This window comes from Canis lupus, chromosome 1 (genome assembly GCF_048164855.1).
Source record: "Canis lupus baileyi chromosome 1, mCanLup2.hap1, whole genome shotgun sequence".
In the NCBI taxonomy this organism is placed as follows: domain Eukaryota; kingdom Metazoa; phylum Chordata; class Mammalia; order Carnivora; family Canidae; genus Canis; species Canis lupus.
Genome location: NC_132838.1, coordinates 38,439,986 through 38,467,468, shown reverse-complemented (window position 1 = coordinate 38,467,468; position 27,483 = coordinate 38,439,986). Strand labels below are relative to the sequence as shown.

At 38.2% G+C, this 27,483-nt stretch overlaps 1 protein-coding gene across 7 annotated transcripts in view; it reads right to left on the bottom strand.

The window, feature by feature from the left end:
• The window catches only part of GRM1 (glutamate metabotropic receptor 1), a 387,866-nt gene that overhangs the window by 5,865 nt on the left and 354,518 nt on the right, over positions 1–27,483 (bottom strand). For 2 of the 7 annotated variants that reach the window (XM_072826933.1, XM_072826916.1), the window contains exon 9: positions 5,730–5,814. The exons of 4 other annotated variants lie outside the window; for them this stretch is intronic. In XM_072826933.1, coding sequence (XP_072683034.1) covers positions 5,754–5,814 — 61 coding nt within the window. In that variant the 3' untranslated portion in view covers positions 5,730–5,753. Of the gene's footprint in view, positions 1–3,456; positions 4,100–5,729; positions 5,815–27,483 lie in introns of those variants that run through there. One more of the 7 variants, XM_072826925.1, reaches the window with a different exon arrangement.

Genomic DNA, 27,483 nt, shown 5'->3' with positions numbered 1-27,483 from the left:
TTGAAATATATGCTTAATATATTCCCTGAGAATGTGGAAGTACTTGTAAATGCAGAATTACTGACTTTTCAGTTTCCACATTGTTAGACAACCTTTCTTCTGAGTTGAGTCAACAAAGAACAGATAATTGGTGTTCCCAGCATGAACGGATAGTCAACAAGCCAGCAACCAAGACCACAATCCACTGTTCCTCTTCTGAGTTTGAAACTCTAGGTAAGCTCACCTCCCACTTCCTTCTTTCTCAATTTCCTCCACTCTCTACTCTACTTTCACACCCTCTTTATACATTCATTATGACTCTTCCAGAAAGTATAAAACCACTGATTTGCCTCTTGCCTTGCCTTTTAAATATGTTTTAGTGTACCATCCAACCTCAATGATTTGCATCCCATTTTTAAAAAAAGATTTTATTTGAGAGAGACAGCGAGTGGGAAGAAGGGCAAAGGAGGAGGGAGAGAGACAAGCAGACTCCGCCCTGAGCAAGGAGCCCAACTCGGAGCTAGATCCCAGCACCCTGAAATTGTGATCTAAGTGGAAATCAGGAATCAGATGCTCAACAGACCTAGCCATCCAGGAGCCTTTTATTTGCATCACTTTTAATTACAGTGGAAACATCTTTTCCTTTTCCTAATGCCGTCCTCTCAATGCTTATTTTTAAAAAAATCATTAAACTAAAAAGATGCCTTGTGTCTTTATTTAGTTGTGTGTGTGTGTGCGTATGTGTGTGTATTTAAGAAATAAGTCCCTTGAAAGCTAGTCTACACCTTACTTAACCATCAGGCTTACATATCCCAACAAAACATTGCTCCATTCTCCATTTATGCTGGCAAAAAGGCATCCTTGTATTCCTGGGACTGACTTCACTTACTCACTCATTCACTCACCCACATGGGCTGTTTTCCTCCACTCCCCAGGGTCTTACATGGGCCTCTTTTTAAAATCATGTGCTTCCTTATGTTAATGATATTATTAATCATCTTACATGTAGGTAAAAATCACCACTTGGTTCTGTTTTAATCCAATACCATTTTTGTTTTTGTAACGGGAGATTTTTATACTGGCCATCAAAATTTGCAGCTTTCCTTCCCCTCAGAGTCTTGCTCTAGATTTGCTGTAAAGTACTGTTTAATTAGGAAACAGTTCTAATGTCCCAGGGCATTTGTCAGATTAAGAAAATTAGATTAACCTCTTTTTTCCAAGGACAAAATAAATTGCTTCCTAAAAACCAGAGATAGTGAAGGAAATGTATCATCTAATAGAAGCTGCAGCACGGAGTGCAAACTTTAGTCCTGAATTTGTTGTTTCCAACGTATGGTCCATATACAACTTGAATGGTCCGTGAATCTACGCATGCCGTAAGCTGTGTTTTGGGGCTGGATCAGTGTTATGTCTTGATAGATTAAACACTGCTATTTTCAATGCATATAAATGATATCATGATAAAATGTGCTGCTGGACACAAGGGTAGCTAAATTCTGAGAAGCTTTTTTGTGTTTTGTGGTCAAGCGGCTACTGAAAAAAATGTACAATTACTATCATGGATTTGAGTGAAAGTTTAATAAGCATTTTGGTGTGAAAAGGGATTACCCTACTTGAAAAGGCTGGGAACCTACTGCTATGATATTAAGAAGAGAAAAATGTATAAAATATTGCAAATTATCAAAATTCAGTATTATTATGAAATAAGTCTTCTATTTAATACCAGACTTTATTTTTTTAAAGATTTATTTATTTATTCATGAGAGACAGAGAGAGAGGGGCAGAGGGAGAATCAGGCTCCATGCAGGGAGACGTGGTACTGGATCCCGGGTCTCCAGGATCACGCCCTGGGCCGAAGGTGGCACCAAACCGCTGGGCCACTGGGGCTGCCCAATACCAGACTTTAATATCTTCTGTTTCAAGCCACCAATTTCTTCTATTATTTAATTTTACTCGATTTCCTAAATAGAAGTCTTAGGCAAAGAACCTGATCTGGAAACATCATACAATTGCTGCAAAATACCCCATGTTCCTGCTCTCACTTCAGAAGACAGACATCGGGCCTAAAACAATCTCATATTTGAAGATCAAATGCAGTAGCATTTGGCATGAATTCCTCAGGTGGCTAAATATATTTATCGACACAGAAGTTTTTGGAGGAAATGGCTGTTAGGCTGGAGAGGAACCAGGATGTAGAGGGTGATCTATACTGGGAGTGTGCAGAGCCAAGCAGGCCTGGGGCTGCCGTGCCAGCTACGACAGGCTTGGGATCTTGCTTTGGTTTTTCTCTCATTAGATAAGTATAACAATCCCCCCAAACAGAAAACCCAATATTTACAGCACTTTAGAGAATAGTTCGAAGTGGGTGGTGTAAACAGATTAGTATATCTTTGGCATTAGGAGTGATCTTGTCTGTTTTATTTGTTTCAGTAAGTACTAGTTACATCTGCAGGGTACACTGCTCTCTGCTCCAGAGAGGTCTAAAATGGGAATAACAGTGGGTGGGTGTTTGAGATCAGGAGGGAAGCATCCTGCACAAGCTGCCTGAGGGGGAAGCTTACACAGCACCTGTCTCCCTTATGTCCAATTCAAGTCTTTGCCACGAGGCTTAATAGCTTCACGACAGACATAAGGATGGCATCCAGAGAGCCCACAGACAAGGCAAGACCTTTGCTTAAGGAGAGGAGACTCACTCCTTGAAACCTGAAGAGATTAGCATTTGTTTTCTCTGAAAGTGAAAGTGGAAACAGGAAATGCCATTGAGTCACAGCATGGAGAGAATGGTTTACCAAATCCAGAAAATAAACCAAAGCTACAGACTTGTGGGCAGTTTTGCTGCGGCCTTGCAGCCACGGTGGGGACACAAGGCCTTTCAAAAAAGTCTGGTACTGCCCCAACTGAGACACCCAGAAAGGAATGCCAGACACGTGCTGCCCAAAGGCCTCGCCTCTTCCTGCTTCAGGGAGCCGGTAGCAGAAGGAAGTCTGAGTAGTGATTCTTGTAGAATCACAGGCACAGGAACTATTTGAAGCCCGATGAGTCAGACTCTTGTTTTCCCAGGCAACGCCAAGTTAGTCTTCAGTACAAAGGACTTCCACTGATGCCAGTTACACTTTTGAAAGCTTTCCAGAAAAACCTGCATATTCAGTATACAATCTCTGGGAGCCTATGGGAACATACTTAAAATTCCTCACCTTTTTGACTCATCACTACTAAGGTGGACCATCTCTGAATGTTAGTGGAGACAAAAGCTTCTCGACTACATGGTAACTTGGTAGCTTCTGTGGGTATCAGTCTTAAATAGCACTGTGAATTTTCTCTCCTCCGATTCTAACATCATAAGCTGGTCAGAGAACCACTTGGCTTGCTGAAATTTACAATAGCTCAAAATCTAAATATACAGCCCTCCTTTTAAGACCTTTAGAGGAATCACATTGTATATGTTAAAGTTATCGGATAATAAAAGACAACACAAAGGAAATCGGTTTGCCTTTATTGAGCTTTCTGCTTTCTTCGGTGATCAATCAAGAAAAAGATCCACAGATAAAATGAGCTCACCAAAGCCAGAAAAGTAGGGAATGCTCCATAAATTTTGCCTAGGCTTAGGATCTACTGTCTTGAGAAAACTGACAAGTCTGTTGCAAACCAATGAGTAGAATTTTGATGGTCACTAAACTTTTTCCAAGTACATTTTATGTGGCCATTGGTTCAACTTAATCACGATTACTGGCTGAGGAAAGAAATTCTCATGCCAAAGTTTATTGAAGACTTCATGTTGGTATAGGAGTGTTGTTTTAGCAGAGGTATATCAGCTGTAATTATATTCTTCCAGGAAGTATGAGTCTAGATTCCATTCGCTCTGAAGGAACTTCAAGTCAAGCATTACCGTATCTTCTATGCTCCACGCTACCAGACCTGCGCTTTTAATAGCAAGTCATTCAGTGTTCCTCAGCTCTAACCTGGAGTCCTCACTGTTCTGGGAAACACAGGGCAGTTGCATTGCTCTGCTGGGATTTTTCCTCAGAGGCAGGATGGATCTAGCCATACCATAACGGTCCAGTAGGCAGCTTTATCTCCATCACTAGTCCTTTGCCTCCATTGTTCACAACAGCTGTGGGAACTGAAAGTCATAGAGAGAACATATCTTTTCTGTTGTTGTTTGTTGAGGGACGACCAAGGCTAAAAATAGCCAGTCTCTTCTCAATCTTTTCCTGATCCTTTATAGTCTCCTGAAAGAAAGCTTCAATAGATCCTATTCTGAGAATTCTTAACAACCAACTTACTAGCTTTGCTGATTGTTGCATTTCTTTCATCACCTACCATGAATATACCCACTTTTGAGTCTTTGCTTTTGCTTTTAGGCACTCACCTTTAAGTCATGAAATGTTAGGTGACTCTCCTCCCTTTCTGGCCCTGCTGTCATGGCAGGGCAAGCACATCTACTATTCCCATCAATCCCTTTTGACAGGCAGCCAGCAGTTGTCATAATCAGGATCTCCTTGCTGTGCCCTTGGTCACACTCAACCCCATGCTGCAAGTAATGCTCAATGCCTCTTGACTTGGGAAAATTATAGAGAATGCATCCAAGCAAACTAGAGTCGCTTTGGATGTGCAGGGGCCTCCTGACCAGCATCTGAAACATACTGGCATGGCTATATTTTTCCCTCAAAGAATCAGTATGATTTGAGACCACGCTCTCTTTGTTTGGGCTTCTTAAGGGAATATCAGAACACAGACTTCCCAATGCACTCCACTGAGTGAAGAAAAGAGACACCACAGCCTCAAACACTGGCCTCCACAGCCAGGTTCAGTACCAAACATTTGAACAAATTGGGCTCTTCTCTCTGAAGAGCTATTCGAACCACAGACACCTTATTGGTGGGCTCCCTCCTGCTGCAGGAATGTGTACCTTTGACTCTCCCAGGAGTTTGAAGGGCTGTAAAGGAACAGCTGAAAATGACCACAGACTCCATGCACAATGAATTGAACATGGTCTATGTTCTTTTGTTAACTTAAAAAGGCACTGTCAAGATCTAAAGGTCAAAAATTGGACCAAACATGCACCATTTTTATCAGACGGCAAAAATCTGATAAAAACGCTCAAAATTCTGGGGAAATAACAGCATTTCCTTTTTTATAAAATTCTCTTTTCGTGGGACTCACAAAACTTTTGTTCTGTGCTCCCCAGGGTGTGGGAGGTGCCCAGCAGAGGCTCACGTCAGCGCCCACCCCCTCAAAGTGACATCATGGGACTCTCCATAAGTTCATGTTATGGCTTTTACTTTAGTGCAGACAGTTATCATTTCAAACATTTGTGCAACAGCAAAAAGGCAAAAAAAAAAAAAAAAAAAAAAGAGAAAAAAAAAGAAAAAGAAAAAAGAAAAGAAAAAAAAAAGAAAAGCAAAGAAAGAGCTCTGTTTGCCAAGGAAAAGCTGACAAATTTATGAAGGGGGGAAATTCACTTTCAAGCTTGTGAGTGGGAGTCACAAACAAAAGTGAATCTCCAGAATCAGAAAAAGTGTTGCGTCTTGCATTGAAACTTAAAAAAAGCAAAAAGACTAACAACTTGACAGTGCCCTTTTAAGAACGATGGACAATCAAATTAAGGCAGTCGTGCAAACCATGGCACGTAAATGGTTCCTCATTCTTGATGGCATGCACCACATCTGTTTCCATGTTAGAAAGTGGAAAAACCCAGGAGAGAGAAAGCAAGGGGCAAACCACTACATTTTCCATGCAGCTTTTCTTACACATTCACTGCAGTGTGGGGGTTTTCAAAGTTGCACATGTGCCGACGGACATTGGCTGGTGGGCGAGAATTCTGGCTGCCTCTTCCTGAAGATTGAAAAGAAAAAGACACCCAGTGAGTGAGTGGTTATACACGTGTACAGATATAGTGATCACACCACTCAGGTGGTGCCTGGGTCTGGGCCAGAGCCTAGCCTGGCTCCTCAGCCTTTCTCCATGTCATCTCCACCCCCATGTGTCTTCCTTGCACTGGCTGGCTATTTCTTACTGCCAGGCTCATTTCTGAAAGCCACATCAGTGGAGTGCATTCTTTCTTCTACCTTATGGGACCATCTCTTTCCAAGTGGCAGATGCTTTTTCTGCCATGTGTCTTTCTGTCCAAAATCAGCTCTTTCCCTCCACTCTTGACATCTCCCTTTCTTCCTGATGGCAATGGGCTCCACCTCCACTCACACTGATGCAGGCTGAATCTTCCCACTCACCACCCTTCTCTTAAAGGATGTTCATGGATTTATGTCTTACACTGTGAATTTTAATTGCATTGCTAATTTTCCTTCATATTATGTTTCACTTCCTATCAAGTCACATTTATCTCTTGACCCTCCCAAGATGGAATATATCTGACAGTGCAGAGAGGGGGAGTGGCAAGAGACTGGAGGGATCTGCCACTTGGGGAGAAGTCATCTCGTTCCTTGGTTAGAGGTCTCCTTATACAGCACATAGGATGATATGGGGAAAACAGCATTGATTGGTCATGGCAAGGCTAACGGGGTAGCCATGGGCAGTTGGCCTTTTACCATCCTCTGTTGAAGTGAGGATTCCCATGAGTTAGGCAGCACTTTAGAAGGTAGTGGAGTAAAGCCATCTTGTTATCATTCCACATAAGATGGCTGCCAATCACAGAAAAGAATTTCAGGAACAAGATGCTAAGGTGAACCATCAGCAAGTACTGTGGGTGGTATGGATGAGATTGGTTGAATTGGAGAAAATATCAATATTAAGGAACTCTCAGTGATGAAGTCTCCTAAAGGGGTCCCTAAAAACTCACAAATACTCTCTATGTATCAGCATCGGCTACCTACCCCAAGATCCTGGTGCCAATTATCCAGTGTTAATCAGAAGAGGATTATAACAGCTGCAGGCAAGACAAAACCTTTTGCTGTATTTCCTATCTCTTTTTCCCCCCATTAAAGCAGACAGAGGAAGGGAAACAGAAGAGGAAAGAGCCAGAGACATTGCAGGAGCAGACTATGCCCTTTCCCATTCCACATCTTCTAGACTGAGGCCTGGCACATGCTAGGAAAGAGAGATGTAAATTTGAGGTTTGAGACAAAAATACACTGGAATAGCTTTTCAATACCTGAAATCAAGGAATCTGATCTGAATGTAGAAGGTGAGGAAAAAGTCAAAGGTGAAAGAGAAAAAATAAAATTAATCAATATTTGCATTTCTGCCAGGTGTGGGACATTCAATAAACCATTTTCAAAGTACATGATCTACCCAGAATAATTTGAAATCCCTGCCCAGAGATAAAAACTTGAAACACCTTGGTGTAACTTTGTTACTATTGCAATAATCTATTTATTTAAAAAATAGACAAAGAGACAACGTTCGCTATTAAACTTGCTGAAGTATTATGTCCCTGACATTCAATATGCCCACCTGAAATCACAAAAATCATGTCAACAATGGAAGTCAGGAAGTAGATGACCAGGGATAGAAGTATGATATTGGAGTATATAAATGAAACTATCAGTAAGAAAGAACATTTAACCTACAAAATAATAAAACAACTTCATTTCTCAGGAAGGAAGGCAGAAAAATAGACTTAAAGCATTTGGCTACATGCTAAACTGCCTGTGTCCCTTGAATCTCCTAGTTAATTCTACCTGTAGATAGTGTCTATGTGTGGCCTGGCCCAATGGTACTGGGAAGCCAGGACCCCACCCAGGCTGGCTTCAGGCCCCTGTGTCTAATACAGAGGTACAGTGTGTCCCTCATCAGAAGGGCCTGCACTTGGGATTTAGTGGTTGATATTCACCATTTTGGAATCTGTAATCATTGTATCACTTAATTTGTGTTTTGTAAGTGATGTTTGATGGGGAAATGGAGCATGCACTTAGGGGCTTGGAACCTCAGCTTACCCCTAGGGTCCTGCCTTCCTGACTTCACTAGTGCCCCCTGGGACTCAACGAGTCTTCACTCTCTGACCCTGCCCAGGGATCACTCTCCACTCTCCACCACTGGCAGGGCTCTCTGGGCATGAGTACAGGGAGATCAAATCAGGGTCAAGTGCATGTGCTGCTGCATAACACCTCAAGGAGGTGATTGGCCGTCCCCTCCTTGGATTAGCAGGCACCACAGGGGTGAGCCTCTCACTCATCCTCCATGCAGTCACTTTTTAGTCCACTTTCTAGTCCACTTTCTAGTCCTTGGATGTCACCAGTCTGCCAAGGGCCAGGGTAGGAGAGGTGAGAAGGAGAGATGCTCGGTTCAATTTCCTTGTAGTGTCTGCCCAGTGACTAGACTGGTGGGAGGAGGACTTGGCAGCCTGAGGGCTGCACCTGCATGGAGTCAGAGAATTGGGGCTTTGGCACCTGGCCGGGTATATATGTGCCCCCCAAGTAACCTCCCCCCACCCCTGCCCAGCACAGGAGTGCAGCACTAAATGGCAAATCAAAAAACATAAGGACAGGTTGAGAGAGAGACCACAGGAGAAAAGAAAAGACTTTATATTATAGTCTGTTTAACATTTCCCTCTGTGTTTTCAGCCAGGGGCCTCATGTTTTCTTTTTGCACTGGGCCGTGCAAATGATGCAGCTGGTCTTGTCTGCTGGGTATATGTATGATGATAAAAGTACAGAGAAACATTTTGGCAGCTCAGAGACTTGGCGTGCTGACATTAGCATAGGTGCAGAGTGTGACATGCCTGGACCATATAGCATGTCTATCTCCTGGGGACTGGGATGGGGGCTCCGTGGCCTGTGTCACTGACTTGGAATTACAGTTCTGGGGTTCCTTCAGGGGTGGCAACCACATTGACAGCCAAACTCCACACAGTAACTCCCAGTATCCCAAAGCCACCTTAATTCACTATTGTTTGAAATAGTTGAAAAATTATAGCATTTCCTTAATAGTGTCATTTCTTCAGTCTCTGACTCACTTTGTGTTGTGAAATGTAAATGATCTATGCCTACGGACCTTACTTTTATGAAAGGGGGGTTGATTAAAGGTTACAGGCCAAACAAAGCCTTGAAAAAATCTGATGCCAGAGTGGCCATTTTATCAACTGCACAAAAAAAAATGAGAGGAGCTTGACTTCAGGGTATTTTTAGCAACTGTAAAACCACATATTCAACCAACCACAGATTCGGTAAGCCAGAGTAAAAGCTTGGAGGGAAAATGTAGCATATGGAGACTTGTCAAATATAAGTCTCAAATCTGTGCTTGAATCTTTTGGCAGAAATTGTAGATTTAAAGAAACCCCAGAAATTTAGTAAGAAAGATTCCTCTTCAATTTCTTCAGAAAGTTCAGTTGATTTATTTTCTTTTGCTCTTTTTTCCCTCTTCTTCCCTTCTAATTTTCCTTTTTTTCTTCCCCTTTTCTCTTTCCTTTCCTTTCCTTTCCTTTCCTTTCCTTTCCTTTCCTTTCCTTTCCTTTCCTTTCCTTTCTTTCCTCTTCTTTCCATGCAGTCACTCCTTGTTATAGTTTCTCCCATTTATTCTCATTGTCCAAATCTTCCTTTGTCTGATAAGAGACCATCTCTTTTTGGGTGTACTTAGTCCCATATGACTTTGTTTTAAGATGTTATTTTCTTTACCGTAGTTCATTAATATGTCAGTTTCTATGCTAGGAATTACTCTTCACATGAACTTGAGAAGTTGTTACAAACAAGTTTCACCATGGTAGTGTAGCAATAAGATGGCTGGATAAGGGCCCAGGAAACCAGGCACTCTCCAACTGTGTATTTGCCCCTTTTAGACTCAGGTTTTTTTCATCCATAAAGGATTATTGAAAGAATAAATGTGAAAAGCTTCCAAATAGCAAAAAGCTATCCCAGCTTAAGACATCACTATTAAAATCCCTCCTCTGAAAGATGGAGGGACAAAAGCACAGACAAAAGACCCAGATATTTTAAATTCAGTGCAATTTAGAGTAGACTAATTCACAGTATCTCAAGCTTTACTTCATTTTACTTATGAATGCTAACCACTTTCCTTATTCAAGAATTTCAATAACTTCTACTAGATGATAAACTGTTTTCTCTTCAGATCGTAGGGGGTAGAGTTGGGGGTGGGGACAATGTTAGTGACATTGAATGGATGTAGCAGGAGCAGGTGAGAGCTAGGTACAGAACAAGTTAGCTGTCTGTGTCTGAAGTTGCATGTCTATGATAGATTTGGAGGTGAGTCTACTTTTAGCAGAGATAAAATGGTCTATACAATTCCAGATGGTCAGTTCACCATGGAAATAATAATGTGGCATCTGTCCAAGGTAATCACAAAGATTGGCAGCAACCACTCAAGACCATTTTAGCAGAGTGTGGTCTTTTTTTTTCTTATAGATAAATATAGGATAATTTGTGCCTCCAATTGCTTTCCAAAGCCAAGTGCATTTTTTTTCTATTATCTGAATTTAAATATTTATTTCTAAACATTTGTTTATCAGAGTGGAGAGTGGAGCTCTGATTGTCTACATAGACCGTTTGTAAACGGTAATTTCTTCCACTCTTCATTTTAGGCATGGATATGTAACATAGTACATTAGTGTTCTTTATATAAACACAGATGTGTAACACATTCCACAGGTGTGTACAAAATACTGCTAATTTAAATAAATTGTAATTATTAAGATTTCTAAGCTAATAAGAGCTTGCAGAGAATAACCTAATAAAATTCAATTTAATTGCCAAAGATTTGTCAAATATCTTTGGCAAATATCTTAAGGCAAACATTTGCCTTATATAAAGTTTCTGTTCTTTTGAAAACATTAAGGATATATGTGAAGCCCTCTACATATTATTTTTTTAATATTTTATTTATTTATTCATGAGAGACACAGAGAGAGAGAGGTAGAGACATAGGCAGAGGGAGAAGCAGGCTCCCTGTAGGGAATCTAACACAGACTCAATCCTAGGACCCTGGGATCACGCCCTGAGCCAAAGGCAGACGCTCAACCACTGAGCCACCCAGGCGTCCCTATCTAGTATTCTTAATACTAATCCTTTCCTTTCTGAGGGAAAGTTTGGTATGAGTGGATCGTCACTTGTCATATTTTAATACTTTTACAACATTTATATTCATATGTGCTAATAAATAATATATGGTAGTGTTTAGTATGTTTTTAGATTTTATATACATAACATCACACTCTATTTCCATTCAGCAATTTGCCTATTTTGTCCATTTTGTATTACATTGATAGGTATAGCTCTAGTTCAGTCACTTAAACTAAACTGAATACATACCACACTACCACAAATAAAATCCATTCTCCTACTGATGGCCACTTAAGTTGTTTCCTACATTTTGCTATTTGGAGCAATGCTGCAGTAAACATTCTAGATTATGTCTCCTTGCACACAAATATGGGAGATATAGGAGATTTTTTCTAAGATATGAACCTAAAAGTGGAGTTGGGGATTGCTGTGAGTGTGCATTCATCTTTCTTATATATGGCCAAATTGCTCTACCAAGTGCTTGCCCAATTTACATTAGTATATGAGAATTCATATTCTTCTGATGTTTTTTCAGACATCTTTAAAATTGGCTTTTTATAATGAAAAATTTCAAAAATATAGAAACATGTAGAAAATACTAAAATGAATACCCATATCCCTATTATTCAGTTTCAGTAATAATATATGTGTGAATCTTGTTTCATCCATACCACCATTTATTTATTTTAAAGAAAAGCTAAATCATTATGTTTTCATCCATAAGTAATTCAGTATATAAGCACACATTTTTATAATAAAAGGAAAAATAATATTATCATATCTAAAATATATTAATAGTAATTCTTTGATATTTGGTATTAAATGTTTAATATTAACATCACTATTTGGATTTCTCTGTTTGTCTCATATATTTTTATTTTACTTTTGATTTTCAAATCAGCATCCAAACAAGATCTGCATATTACATTTTGTTGATAAATCTCTTAAGCCTTCTTAATCTATAGATGTTCCCTTCCCCTTTTTTGCAGGCTATTTGTTGAAAAAATACTGATTGCTTCCCAGATTACAGATTTTACTGGTTGAGTCCCTATAGCATCATTTAACGTGTTCCTCTGTCACCTATATTGCCAAAAATTGATAGTTAGATCTGAGGGTTTGATCAGATTGATGGTTGCTTGTGCATGGAATATAATTTTGGAGATAGTGTTTACTCCCTATTATACCAGACCAAAAAGCACATAAATTGGGTTGTCTATTAATCACATTAGGATTGATCAGTGGTCAGGCGTGGTCAGCCTAATGCATACATTATAAAACTTCCCATCAGCTTTTCATCTAATGGTTTTAGCATCACTGATGATCATTATGAAGGTCAATTATTTTATTACAAAACTGCAAAATGGTAATATTATAATTCTATCATCATTTTTGTATTTGTCAACCAGATTTCTTTTCTAAATTAGAACTTCTCCTCATCAGCTATTTAGTTCCTCTGATGTAGAGTTCAAACAAGTGAAATGGATGATTCTTTTCTTTAGAAACATTCAGAATAATGACTTGATTTTCTAACAACCTCCAACAGTGATCAGTGTATCACCTGTGGGTCTGCTTCTATTGTCTAATTGTTTCCCTTGATTTTTTGGTAATATTTCCTAACTCTTCCACACTAAACACATAAGACATGTACGTATGTATGTATATATACATACACAAACACACACATATAAAATGATTCTGTAGAGGTTGTAAATTGTAGATGCTATTATCTGTGCTAGAGTTGCTTTACCACTTTATCTGTTAAGGGGGATAGATCATCTTTATCTAATCCAGAACTGAGCTGAGTCAAAGTTATTTTATAATTGGGATAGGAATCAGTCTACTGTAGGGCATACCCCTTCAGGACTTTTAACAGAACATCTGGCTGTGCACTAGTACACTTCATCTGGTGGGTCTTCATCACTTCAGCATTAAGAGGCTAAGCTTTTCAAGATTTTCAGTTTAGAATTTTGCATTCCTGATCCACACAACTTCGGAATTAGACAAATGATGGAGAAACTTGACCACATGATTGGGTGCCTCTGAATCTCCAATTTTGTCAATCTTGCCTCATGTGGTTGCTAAAGGTGTTTTTGTTTGTTTGTTTGTTTGTTTTCCACCGATGGGTCTGTCTCCTCAGTATTGAAAGAACTCCATGAAAGTAACATTATGTGTCAGAAATGTTTAGCCTATCTTTTAACCTTTCTGATCTACCCAATTGCAGGCAATTACAAATAACTGAGTGATTATGGCAAATTAATGCAGGTGTTTGGAAAACAGAAAATATCTGCTTATAACTCATCATAACTTGTGATTCATGGAGGTGCCTAGGTGGCTCAGTCAACTGAAAATCTGACTCTTGATTTCAGCTCAAGTCATGACCTCAGGGTCATGAGACAGAGCCCCATGAAGGGTTCCACAATCAGTGGATAGTCTGCTTGAGATTCTTTCTCCCTGTCCTTTTCCCACTGTACCTTCCGCTCATGCCTTTATTTTTCTCTCTCTCTCTCAAATAATAAATCTTAAAAAAAGCCCTTGTGATTCATTAGTAATCATAATTTCAAATTAGCTTAATTTTTATCAATTAAAAATTATGAATCCTTGGGGCACCCGGGTGGCACAGTCAGTTAAGCATCTGACTCTTGGTTTCAGCTCATGTAGCAATCTCAAGGTTGTGAAATTGAGCCGGGAATTGGGTTCAGTGCTCTGCATACAGTCTATTTAAGATTCTCTCTCCCTTTGCCCCTCCCCTCTCTCTAAAATAAAATAATAAATCTTTTAAAAAAATAATGAATCCTTGTTACATATTTGATTTGCTAAAAAGACCAGTACTGTCAATCAACTATTTTCCTATCTCTTGACAAAATATAAAAAAATGAAAAAAAAGAAATCAGAAATAATTACTATGATAAGAAGCTTAAAATCAAAGTAATGATAACAAAAAGGACTTAGATCACTTAAATCTAGAATTGTGTGAGGCTCTGATATTCTTGGCTATAGCATCAACAATATTAGATATGGTTCTACTAACATTTATTTTATGCTACCATTTCTCTGTAAGCAGAGCCATTAATATCTTCTTGTCACCACCCATCAAACCTGAAAAAAGAACCTAATAGGCAATTATCACACAAGTTTTTTCATAGTATTAGATGTATAGTCCCCATAGTCCTAAAAGAAAGCATAGTGATATCATAGCTTACTGAAAAAGGAGAGGAAGAGATACTAAAATTGGTATAAGAGGACATCTGCTTTCAGCTAAGATGTAATACCTTGGGGTAAAACAAGTCTCCCACTGAGAACAACTAGAAAAAACAGATTCAATATTTTTAAAAACCATTTACAGACATTGAAAACTGTCATAGCAACCAGAATTCAAGGTACCAAGTCAGAAAGAATCCAAGTCAGAAATAAGTGAACTTCAGAAGGGTAAGTAGATAATCTTCAAATTATTTTGTCCTTGGAACATTTGATGATTCTTGGTTCAGGAGAAGAGACTGAGCATGCAGGCAGGGGGTCTTAACTAAGAGGTAAAGAAGCAAGAAAAACTTTTTAAATGCATAGGCCTATAGACATGAACATTGATTTTAAGTCTTACAATGCAACTAGGACTTGAGGAGCCAAGAGTTTGGAAAGATATCACACGCACACACACACACACACACACACACACACACACGAGAGAGAGAGAGAGAGAGAGAGAGAGAGAGAGAGAGAGAGAGAGAGAGAGACTAACACTTAGTAGGTTCCCTCATAAAAAATGTGCAAATTTTAGGCTGCACAAAGCACAGGATACAAAGCTAAGTAGAAAACTGCCAGAAATCAGAATGAAGTTTTTGGAAGTTTCACAGCACTGATGAATCACTTTGAAGTTAAAGGCATTTAAGAATGTGGAGCCCAGGGAAACAGTGGGGAACCACAGGACCCCTGGATAACTATACCCTAATAATAAGATGCACCAGGTGAAGCAGAATAAACTTTATAAAACTACAATACACACTCAAATCATTTCAGTTCATCATCGGAGGATCTACATATCAGGAATATATAAATACGTATTGATTGTGCAAAACAATCATAGTCATGTAATATAAGATGTAAAAAATGTGCAGAATTAAAGTGCACAACAAAAAAGCATGAAAGTTGACACAAAGCAAATGAAATTAATGTGCTTTAAGATCCTTGCTTTGTTTGGAAAGTGAGAAAACTACTAATTTATTTAAGATTATAAAAGTCAGGAAATCCTTATTATAATCTCTAGGGTAACTATAAACAGAATAATAAAAGAATGTTAAGCTAACAGATTAATAGATGGGAAAACTGAATATTAAAATGCTATATTAATCCAAAGAAAGCAAGAAGGAAAAGAAAAACAAAAGGAGAGCAAACACATAAATGGAAGTAATCATTCCACCAAGACAAGCAGAAAATAGTTAAAAAGTAGATATAAATATGATTATGTCAGCAATTACATCAAGTGTAAATGAACAAAATAATCTAATTTAAACATAAGTATTATCAACCTAAGAAACAAAGTCTAACTCTAACTAACTATGAGCAGCTTAGGACAGACACTCTTTAAACATAAGGACATGCCTGAATGGCTCAGCAGTTGAGTGTCTGCCTTCAGTTTAGGCCGTGATCCTGGTCCTGGGATTGAGTCCTGCATCAGGTTCCCCGCAGGGAGCCTGCTTCTCCCTCTGCCTGTGTCTCTGCCTCCTTCTGGGTCTCTCATGAATAAATAAATAAATCTTTAAAAAAATAAACATAAGGACACAGAAAAGTTGAAAAGCAAAGGATGGAAAAGGTAGAACATACAAACACTAACCAAAACTAAAAACTATTAGCTACACCAATGTCAGACATGGTAGACTCTATTTCAGCTAGACAATATAGAGGAGAACAAGGAAGAATTTATATCAGGAAATTCAAGAATGGATTAGTATTTGATAATAATTCAAGGTATTTCCCCATGTTAACAGAATACAATAGAAAAATAGGATATTTCAACTGATGCAGAAAAATATTTTGACAAAATTCAATGCCCATTTATGATTAATTTCTCAGCAAACTGAGAAAGGAATAGCCTTAACCTGATAAAGGTATATTATGAAAACCCTAGAGGTAATGTCATATATAAAGATGAAATTTTGAGCAATGGCAGTGATGTCCTAGACCCAGAATAGCCAGAACAATAATAAAGCTGGAGTAGTTATATTACTTGATTTTAAAACAATATAAGATTCAGGAATAGAAGACTGTGTGGTATAGACAAATATCAAGAGAACATAGTAAAGAGTCCATAACTGGGACCATCTATGTGTGTGTTCAGTTGAATTTTGACACAAGCACCAATGTCATTCAATGAGGGAAGGAAAGTCTTTTCAAAAACTGAGCTGGGAAAATTGGATTTCTATTAAAAAAAAAAAAAAGAATCTTGATCCATTATTTATACCACACATAAAAAAAGTATTACAGCACTAAATGAAAAAAGTCAAAATTATAAAGCTCCTAGAAGAAAATATAGGAGAATATTTTTGTGACTTACAGTAGGTAAAAATTTTCTAAACTGAATACAAAAAACACTAATCATAAAAGAAATGATAAATTGAACTCCATCAAAATTAAAAACTTTCACTCATCAAAAGATCCCACTAAGAAAATGAAGTCAGGTCACAGACTGAGAAGATATTATAATACATGTACCTGACAAAGTCTTATAACCAGATTATAAAAAGAAGCCCTAAAAATCAATAATAAGATACAAATGACCCAGTTAAAAAAATAGGCAAGAATTTGTATAGTATTTCATAAAAGAGGCATATAAATGACCAAAAAAGTATATGAAAAGAATTTCAAGGTCATTAGTCATCAGGAAAATGCAAATTGAAACTATAATTAAATACAACTACATACTCATTAGAATGACAAAAATGTGAAAGATTACCAACATCAAATGGATCTCATACATTCTTGGTAGGAGTATAAAATGGCAAAATCACTTTACAGCTTCTTTGGCAAAATCTCTCTGGCAGTTTCTTGCAAGTTAAATATACACCTGCCTTATCATCCAGCAATTCCACTTCTAGGCATATACGCACAAAAAAATGAAAATATATGTTCATAAAAACTAGTATATATAAGTTGATTGCGGCTTTATGTGTAATAGTGAGAGTTGGAAACTACGTAAATACCCATTAGCACATTAGATTAAACAAATTTTAGTATATTCATACAACATAATACTAACCAGCAATTAAAAGGAATAAACTATTGATCCATGCAAGGACATGGATGAATCTCATGCTTTGTGAAAGAATGGAGACATAAAAGAAACTTACTGTATGATTTTATTTTTATGAAATTCAAGAACAGGCAAGTTAATCTATGAGGATAGAAATCACAGTAGTGGTTGCCTCTGAATGGAAAGTGGAACAGATTAGAAAAGAATGGGGGAAATTTCTAAGGTGAAGCCAATGCTCTATACCTTGGTTACATGTGGGTTACAGGGGTATATCATGCAATTGTATAAGCTGCATCAAACTGCCATTAAAAGTCTATTCATATTGATGTAACTTTGTAACTATGCTTCAACAAAAAGGATATGAAATGAAAGGATGAGAAGGATTAGAGAGAAAATGTAAATATTGAAGTTAACCAAAAAAGCTTCAACATACAGGTATTAGAAATGCTTGAAGAAAAAGAAACAAAGCAAGGAAATGAATACTGAAGACTATATATATAGCTCAAGAAAATTTTCCTGAAGTTTAAAATGATTTGTAACTACACACTGAGAATACTGACCCAAGAAAACCAATATGAAGAGACATTCTAGTAAAATAACCAGACTCTATAGGAAATGGAAATATTTTTATTTTGGATGTCTAGGGAAAAAAACAGGAGTGTTTTATAAGGGAAAATGGATAATCCTCAGAATTTGAGGCAGCAAAGCTTTATGTTAACTGTAACCAGAAAGACATATTGACGATACTTCAGAAAAACAAAATATGCTCCCTGAATTTTATAGCCAGCAAAACTGACATTTGATATAAAGGTTGTAGATGAACTGTTTTCAACAAGCAAAAACTAAGTGACTCTTGTTCCCATGAGTAAATTCCTGAAAAATCTGCTCTGGGTTAGGCTTATGAGCTTCAGACTACCAAAATAACTAGGAAGACATCATCATAAGGACTGGAGGTAAGTATTAAACCCATCCTCAGGTTAAAAGGGAGAAAGTATAGTATGTAATGGCTATTTACTCAGTTAATGTAGAAATAGTAAAACTAGTTTAAAAGGGAGAGATGGAAAGATCAGATGCAAACTACCATATTTTAACTCTTTGAGTAATTAATTGGTTGTGACAGTATTAGTAGTTATTCTAAGATACTTGTATGGCTACTGTGGAATAGCAAAAATATATATTTCTGAGATATTTTAATTCTATCATCTACTGTTTCCTTGGAAACAAAGATTCTTCTTGTGGAATAAAGGAAATGTGTATGTGTAGTAAATAACATACGAGCTATGAATTTCTGGATCAGAAAGGCTTAGAATAGATATAATAGGCATTACATGCTTTAATAATTAAACACTTGATGGCATTAAGCTACGATTTCACCCTATTAATTCTAGGGGTCATTTTATCATTTGGACTTAAATTTTCAAAAAGCCCCTGGGTCATCAGCCTGTCCACCCATCTCCACATCACAGAGATCTATGACCATTTCCAACATTTGTTTCAGTGACTGCTCTTTTCTGCTTTTGTGTCTGATCAACCCCAACTCTTATAGATCAATCATATCATAGATGTGCTAAAATATTTAGTCTTCTAATAGTTCAAATTTTATAGTCTTTGGAGCCAAACAACCCTGAGGTGGCTGCATATCTCTGTTTATTCTATATGCCTTAAAATGGAATTTCCTGAGCAATTTTTTATTTTTACTTTTACTTTTATTTTATGTCTTAATTATTTCTCTGGGATCTCTTTTTTCACCGCCAACTGTCAAAGCCCTAGGTTGGGCCACTGTGTAATCACCCACCTAGGCTCTGCAACAGCCTCCTCCCAGAGTCCAGAGTCTTGAGTCTTGCTTCCCAGTACAACCTCTACCCTGAGGGTGGAATGCTAGCTATAAAACACATGTCTCAAGGATGACAGTGCAACCCTGCTGTATGACCTTAGTGGATTTCCATGGTTCAGAAGGTAAGATCCAAGACCCTTTAACTAGACCCTGATCTGGTCATAACTGACCACTTCAGTTTCTTCTCATCATACTTTCCTTCTTTCTTGCCTCTAGGCATCTCGAAATTGCTTCATTTCCTTCAGCTGTGAGTCTTTTTCCTGCTCAACACCTTTACATTCTGATTGCTTGACAGCTCTACTCCATTAGTTCCCCTCTCTCTGTCCCTAGCTAACCCCTTCTCTCCTTCAGAAGTCTTATTTAAATAATATTTCTTCCTGGAACATGTTCAGCCTCCACGCACTGGGACTGGTTAGATCCCTCTAATAACACTCTGTAACACCTTGTATTTATTCTTACAAACACTGACTACACTTGTGATTACTTGTTTAATATCTGGCTAGATTTTAACCTCCACAAAGGCAGGGGCTGGATCTGATTTGTTCACCACTGAATTCCCTGCACTGTCCCGGCATATTCTAGACACTGGAAAATCATTTGTTGAGTGAATGAGTTATCAGTGGTTCTCTTCAAGTCTTTAAAAGGTATGTGTCAGGCCTTGAAACCATGCTAACCACCACAGCAGAAGCTGTGGTTTTATACTAGGACTAGCCCTGGAGTTTAAGCTAAATTTTCAAAGTATTAAACATTCGAAGCTAAATATGTTTTTGTAAGAAGTTACTGTCAGCCCAATGGAAACACTTACCCCCTAATATGCTGTGCTATATCTTGCCTCTGTATCTTTTCACATAGTAGTTCCCCTGACTTAAACACTTTCCCCGTACCTTCCCCGACTTTAACCCACTGCTTGGTCTAGCTAAGGGCAGCCATTATTCTTAGCTATCTTAGATCCCCACCTGACTCCATCCATGGTCTACGGTCTACACCATAGGTCCTTTCTATTTATGCCTCTTGAACATGCTATCCTCACCTCTGTCCTAGAACTACCTTCTGCCACATTGTCATCATCAGTGTTCTTACTGGTATCCTCCACTTCAGGAGAAATTCTGTGGGGTCATAGTAGACCATTCAATATTTTTTCATGGGTAAATTTTCCACAGTTTGTAAAGTAGTAAGCCCTCCATATTTTTTTAAGCAAAGGTCTAAATTATGAAAACTACTAAAATGGCTTGAAATACTAGAGCTTGCAATAAAGCACTGACAAAATCAATGGCTAAAGTCACAGAGCTGGCTAGTGACCCAGATCCATCCCTTCTGCTTCCTCACTGCCTCTGCTGCCCCATGGTCATAAATCCTTCTATTTTACTTTGATCATGTATGGGTTTTTTTTGTTGTTGTTGTTAACATTTTTCCACCCCCTATCCCATACCCACCTAAGCCAAGTAACATAAGCAGTGCAAAACTGAAGGTGATATTAATTCCCCCAGTGTTTGAGAGAATTTACTAGGAGCAATGTAACTATGTATTTTTATAGCTGGAAAATCAAGGAAGGGAAAATATTTCTTACTGATTTCTTTTAAGCGGTTGTTTTTTAATATATTTAGCAGAATCGCTAAGGATTTGGCTTAATTTTGTTAGCAGTGGACTCATTTATCTTGAAGAAAATCTGCATAGAGGGTATTGTTAAATTGCCTTAAATTATAGGAGGTTTTCCTTTACCCTTTTGAAACAAAATCACAGTCATGTAATTTTCTTCTTCTATTAACCAATGTTAATAATAAGTAATACTATATTGTTGGCCTGTGATTTTAATTCATTCAGAAAACAGCGTTCTAATGATCTATTTTCCTTTAACAAAACAAAGCACCTTGCCCTGTCCCCCCCCCCCCCCCCACTTCGTTTATCTTGAAGCAACTGAGAAGCATTTTATAGCCAGGATTCTTTATAAAGGTAGCAAAGACAGGTTGTTGTTGTTGTTGTTAATTTGTTTGGTTCTATACTGCATACCTTTATAAAAATGTTGTGTCAGAGTTATGACATTTCTTTCCGCTCCATTGGCATACCCACTAGAATTTGGAATAATCACTCACATTTTGTATGGATAGGTGATTGTCCTTTACCTCCTTAAACTGAGATAGACACATGAGCCAGGCTTAGCCAATCAGTTTCTGTGTTTTGTAGATCTATGGGGTAAAGAGAACAGAAGCAGTCTCTTTGGGTAGCTGATCTATAAAAACATGTAAACTCAAGAGCACTGGGATGCTTGTCCTTGGACTGACCATGAAGGCCCATGACATGGAGAGAGCAGATCTATGAAGAGAAGATGAAGGCAGGCAGGGAGGAGAGAGCAGGTGACCCTGAGACCTTTCTCAGGAGCTCAATTGCCCATGTGACCCAGAAGCATTTCAAATCTTGTTACCAAGGGATACCTGAAAGTATTCCTTCTATTCTTTCTGCTAAATAGCCCACCCCCTTTTCCTTAGACTAACTTAAGTTGGCTCCTATAACTTGCAGCCAGAGAGTTCTAATTAAGGAGAGCCTAAGGCTCTGTTCTCATGATCTGAAGCTTACAAATCCACTGGTACTTTCTTATGTTCTTCATTTTGCAAGCTGTTAATGTTTTTGTTCTTGAACTAGCTTTACAAACACGTTGCTCACATGGTCTGCTTCCCTTTAGAGTAGGTAACACTTTATACTGGACACTACAGATGGAATGCAAATGACCTCATCTTTCTTTAGCTATGGCCAAGCACGGACAGGTTGCCAAGCCATGTCAAACAGGGTGTCTTTCCCCACACACATTTCACACTAAGTATCACTTGCATGTCTCCACTTTTAGCAGATACATGCTCTTCCATTCTTTTTTTTTTTCTATAAAGACTTTATTTATTTACTAATGAGAGACAGAGAGAGAGAGAGAGAGAGAGAGAGAGAGAGAGAGAGGCAGAGACACAGGCAGAGGGAGAAGCAGGCTCCATCTCCATGCAGGGGGCCTGACATGGGACTCGATCCCGGGTCTCCAGGATCACACCCTGGGCCAAAGGCAGGCGCCAAACTGCTGAGCCACCCGGGCTGCCCGTGCTCTTCCATTCTATACAGCATAGATATTGTGAACTAATGATAACGATGATGCATTCTATCAGAACTCTCTTTACATGATGATGTAATGCAGAGTTTTGTTGCTAGTATATAGACTCCCATACATTGTCCTATTTTCATAATTTCAGTGTCACTAGCTAACAGCTATTGAAAATTAACTATGTGCTAGGCACTGTACTACACTCTTTACATACATTTTCCCATTTATTTTATGCAAATGAAAAATAAATATGTTTAGGCTAGCTTAAGTTGGCTTCTGTAACTTGCAGCTCAAGAGTTCTAATTAGTGAGTCTATAGGCTCTGTTTTCATGATCTGAGAACATCCATGGTCAGGTTCAGGCTGCAGGACTCCAGTGGGTCTCCAACAGTTTCTTTCATTTAATAGGTGACTGTTACATAGAGTTGGGTGTATACTTAATAAACTTCTGACTCTAAAGTTAGTCACCTACTTGAATCACCACACTATACCATTTCCTATCATTCCCACTCACCCGATTTTATTGCCATGGTATGTAATACCAATAACCATGAACTTCTTGAGGGCAGTCTTATTCATTTTATTATATGCATGAATAAATGTATACATTATTGAGGTTACAGACCTAAACACAGTGATGATTTTATCCAAAAAACCCGCAATGATTTTAGTCCCATCTCTTTCTCTTATAAAAATGGCTTGAGGTTGTCAAGTCTTAGTTTCTTTGCACAGTTGTGTCATATGGACCTTTCTTGAGCCATTATGGATATTCATGTAAAATATTCTGGGATCAGGGGCCCCTGGGTGGTGCAGCTGATTAAGCATCTAATTTCTGGTTACACCTCAGGTTATGATTTCAGGATCATGAGATGGAGCCCTGGGTCGGGCTCCCTACTTCAGCACAGTCTGCTAAAGTTTCTCTCTCTCTACCTCTGCCCTTCACTACTTTTTCTCTTTAAAATAAATAAATAAATAAATACATACATACATAAATTTATTTTCCTTCCCCACACATAAGCCCATGACCTCTGCAGCTGGTCCCTCACAGCAGCAACTTCTCCACATATGACAGATATGCCAACTTCTCTATTTTCATTCTAAATTACGGCTAATGTGCTTCCAGGTGACAAAATGTTACATCTTTCAGGAAGTGAAGGCATTTTGGCTTGGTTTTTCAGGGGGCATAAGTTTTTATCCCAAATAAAATGGCCTCATGTTGGCACACTCAGGCACTATGACTGGCTGTCAGGGAGAGATCTGAGGGTTTCTAGTTCTTTTAATCACATCTGAATAAAGGTAACTGCTTTAGCCCCAACTCAGTCTGTCTCTGGATCTACAATGCAACTTCTACTTATTAGCCATGAATCCTTTATATCTGCCAATAGTTCCAGGAAAACACATGTTACTTTCCAGACTTTCCTTCATACGTCACTTCTGAAATCCTACACTCAATATTTGTAAGTCCAGAGGTCTGTTAAAAATCAAGGGCTGTATTTTGGGATTTTAATAAAAATTCCTATAAATACCCAGCCTAATTTTTTCATCTTTTTTTTTTTTTTTTTTTTTTTTAATGTCAAGCAACACACATGTAGCTAAGTGAGAACCAGTACCGAACATAACCAACTCAACTCAGTCCTTCGGAGTTGATGCTTCAGTGGTCACAGAGTTGTCAATAGATGATAAACTATATTGTAATGGCACAGGTCTGGGTCAGGTGGCTCAGCATAAACCACATGTTCTCTCTGTTATATTTTTAATTTTTCTTTCTCTGTTAGCCCCTTTCTTAGATATAAACCAGCTTAAATTTCTCTTCTCTTATGTCACTCCTCCCTCCTTAAATACTATCTAGAATTTTAAGTTCCTTTAATGCCAAACTTATTGTAAAAGAAATTCTACCCACATCACACACTGAAGCCACTCAAGGATAACCACAAAGTGTCCATCCTTGGGGAACCCAAGGATCCCAAGCTCAATCTTCTTGAAATAGTCTGTTATACACTGAATGGTTGTTCTAACACCTAGTGTGATGTCATTAGGAGGTGGAGCCTTTGAGAGGTAATTAGGGTTACATGAAGTCCGGAGAGGGGGGCTTTCATCTCCGATAAGTGCTCTTACAAGAAGCAAGACCAAATAGTTCTCTCTCCCCCCTTTCCCTTCTCATTCTCTCTTCCCCCATGCTTGCACAAAGAAGAAGTTATGTGAGTACACAGTTAGAAGGCAGCCATCTGCAACCCAAGAGGAGAGATCTCACCAGAAATCAACCATGCTGGCATTCTGATCTTGGAATTCTGGCCTCCAGAACTGTGAGAAAATAAATGTCTGTTGTTTAAGCACCCAGGCTGTGGGATTTTACTATGGCAACCTGAGCTGACTAAGACACAGTCTCCTCCTTGGTTTCCAGGATACTGCAGTCCTCCTGTTCCCCCCATTCTCTTTGATTCCCTTGTGTTTATTGCCTTCAGGTTTTCCTTATTTATCTTTTCTCTCAAGTGCAAGTGTTCCCTAATGTTCTTCCTCCTACTTTCTTCTTTTCTTATGTCATAACCACTTTTTTGGCCACTTTAAACATTCTGACAATTAAGCCTCAAATCTAGAGCTCTGGCTCAGACCTTTCTTTTGAGCTCCTGTCTTAAATTTCTAAGTAACTTATGGCTGCCTCTATTTGGATGCCTTTACTGCATCTTAATTGGTAAATCTGAAATCACACTCATCAACATCTCACCAGTTCTACCTGTATTCCACCTTTATGGTCACTCTATTTTTCCAGTCGCACCGGCTTAAATCATGAGAGTTGTATTCTAGTTTTTATTTCTTCCTTCCTCTCTGCAAACAATTCAACTCTAATGAATCAAGCTCAGAAAACTTTTTCATATTCATACATGAGGTTTGACTTTCACTCCACTGCTCTATTTTAAAACACTTATTTTTTAAACTGCCACTTGAATTACTGTAGCACTCTATTAACTAGTCTTTCGATAGTCAATCTTTTCCCACAAAGCATACACATGAACATAAAACTTCACAAAAATCTTTAATGTACCTTGCAGTTTATATAAAATATATGTAAGCTTCTTCTCAGAACACTGATCATTATCTATAATCTGTCCTCTTTCTGCATTATAAATTTGCCCACCATTATACCTTTCCATGTATTTCATTCATATCAGATTCCATGGTATGGTCAGAAAATGCATTCACATTTCTAAAGTTTCATTTACATGACATGTGAAATGGTCTCATCAGAGCAGTTTCTCTTGTTGAAAACATCCTTTCAGGTCAAGTTCAAATGTTACTTTTATTAAGAAATTTTGTCCTATCCTTCCGCAGATACTGCTCCTAGCTGGACATAATCTCTTTCCTTCCTGACACTCAGAATGTTATATTGTGGTATTATGGCACCTATTCCAGTATATTTAGTTATATTTTGTCTTCCTTACTGTATCATAAGATTACAGTCAGTGCCTGCTTCTTTTACCTGTCTTTATCCTGAATATTACCTAGCACCACATCAAGTTACCTATGTGCTTTTGCTTTTAAGCTTACTGTTGAAATAATGATTGATTGCATACATGAATGAGCAAACAGTAGATCCTCCATAAATGCTACTATCAAGTAGTAAAATTCCTCCACTTAGATAAGTACTTAGATAAAATCTTCTGATATTTACTCTAAAAGCAATGGGATAATTATAATACTTTCATTTTTAAAACAATACTTTTAAAGCCATTTATTGTATGATTACAGGAAAAAAATTTCAAAATGACAGATTTTCTCATTTACAAGCTTATTAGAGTAGTGATTGAGTTCTTCCTATGAAACAAAACATGTTATTTCTATTGATTGTGATATCTGTTGACTCTCTATCATATTTCCTTTCAAAATCAAAGGAGGAAAGAAAAGTTTAAAGGCATACCCAGGGCATAATCATGAATGTTGCAGGCTTAGTGACCTCTACTTGTGGACAAAAAATGTTTCTAGCAGACCAAGAGGAAAATTTCCTTAGAGCATCATTCCATCTAGTATTTTTTTTTAAGATTTATTTATTTATTCATGAGAGACACAGACTGAGAGAGAGAGAGGCAGAGACATGGGCAGAGGGAGAAGCAGGCTCCATGCTGGAGCCTGATGTGGGACTCAATCCTGGATCCTGGGATCATGACCTGAGTCGAAGGCAGGCGCCCAACCGCTGAGCCACCCAGGCGTCCTTCCATCTAGTATTTCATTTAGCTTTTGCACTCAATAGAAACACACATTCAAATGCCTAAGAAACAATTGCAAGAACACAATAATACCCTATTTATTTAGGAACTGACACTTTTTAAAAATATTTTATTCATTTATCTGAAATAGAGTACAAGTGGGGTGGTGGGTGGGTGGAATAACAGGGGAGGGGTGAAGAATCTCAAGCAGACTCCAGGTTGAGGACAAGCAGGGGCAGGGCTCGATCTCAGGGCCTTGAGATCATGACTTGAGCTGAAACCAAGGGTTGGTGGCCTTAACTTACCAAGCCACCCAGGCTCCCCTAGGAATCTGGGTTTTAAAATTACTTCCTTGCATTAATCTAATGCTTTTTTGTGCTTCTAATAGTTTTTAGTTTTACATGCAAAAGGCCATAGGGGTGAAGTGTCACATTTCAGTTCCATGTGCATTATATTGGCACTCATTGAGGTTATTTATCCAGAAAATAATTAGAAATGTTAGTTTGACATTTAGTCACTAATATACCCATTTTTTAAAAGAAGTATATCATTTACATAATATTTTAATTTTCCAGTTACATAGTATTAACTCATTTTTTTTAAAGGTAAGTTGTAAGGGCAGCCTGGGTGGCTCAGCAGTTTAGCACCGCCTCCCACCCAGGGTGTGATCCTAGAGACCAGGGATCCAGTCTCAAGTTGGGCTCCCTGCATGGAGGCTGCTTCTCCCTCTGCCTGTGTCTCTGCCTCTCTCTCTCTCTCTCTGTGTGTGTGTGTGTGTGTCTCTCATGAATAAATAAATAATCTTTAAAAAAAAAGGAAGTTATAAGTAATTTGAATCTAAATACTTATTTAATTATAAATGTCTAGGAATTTTTATATTTCTTCTATTGCCAAGAAAGAGAATTTTACCACTATCTTTATATTAGGTTAAGTCTAAATATTTTCCAATCAGAATATATTAAGTTACTTCAGCTAAAGAAGTTAGAGATGTCAAAGGCAATTACACTATTCAACCGATTTTCTAGGGCAGGATTATGTTTAATTGGACATCTAACGGTAAGTAACCCAAAAACCCAATTTATTGATTAGAATCCTCCTAAACTACATTTCAGAAAATGTAAAGCAAGTACCCAGACCTTTGGTTGTTATCAGATGGTTAGCTGTGAATTAAATTAAAAAACTGCAG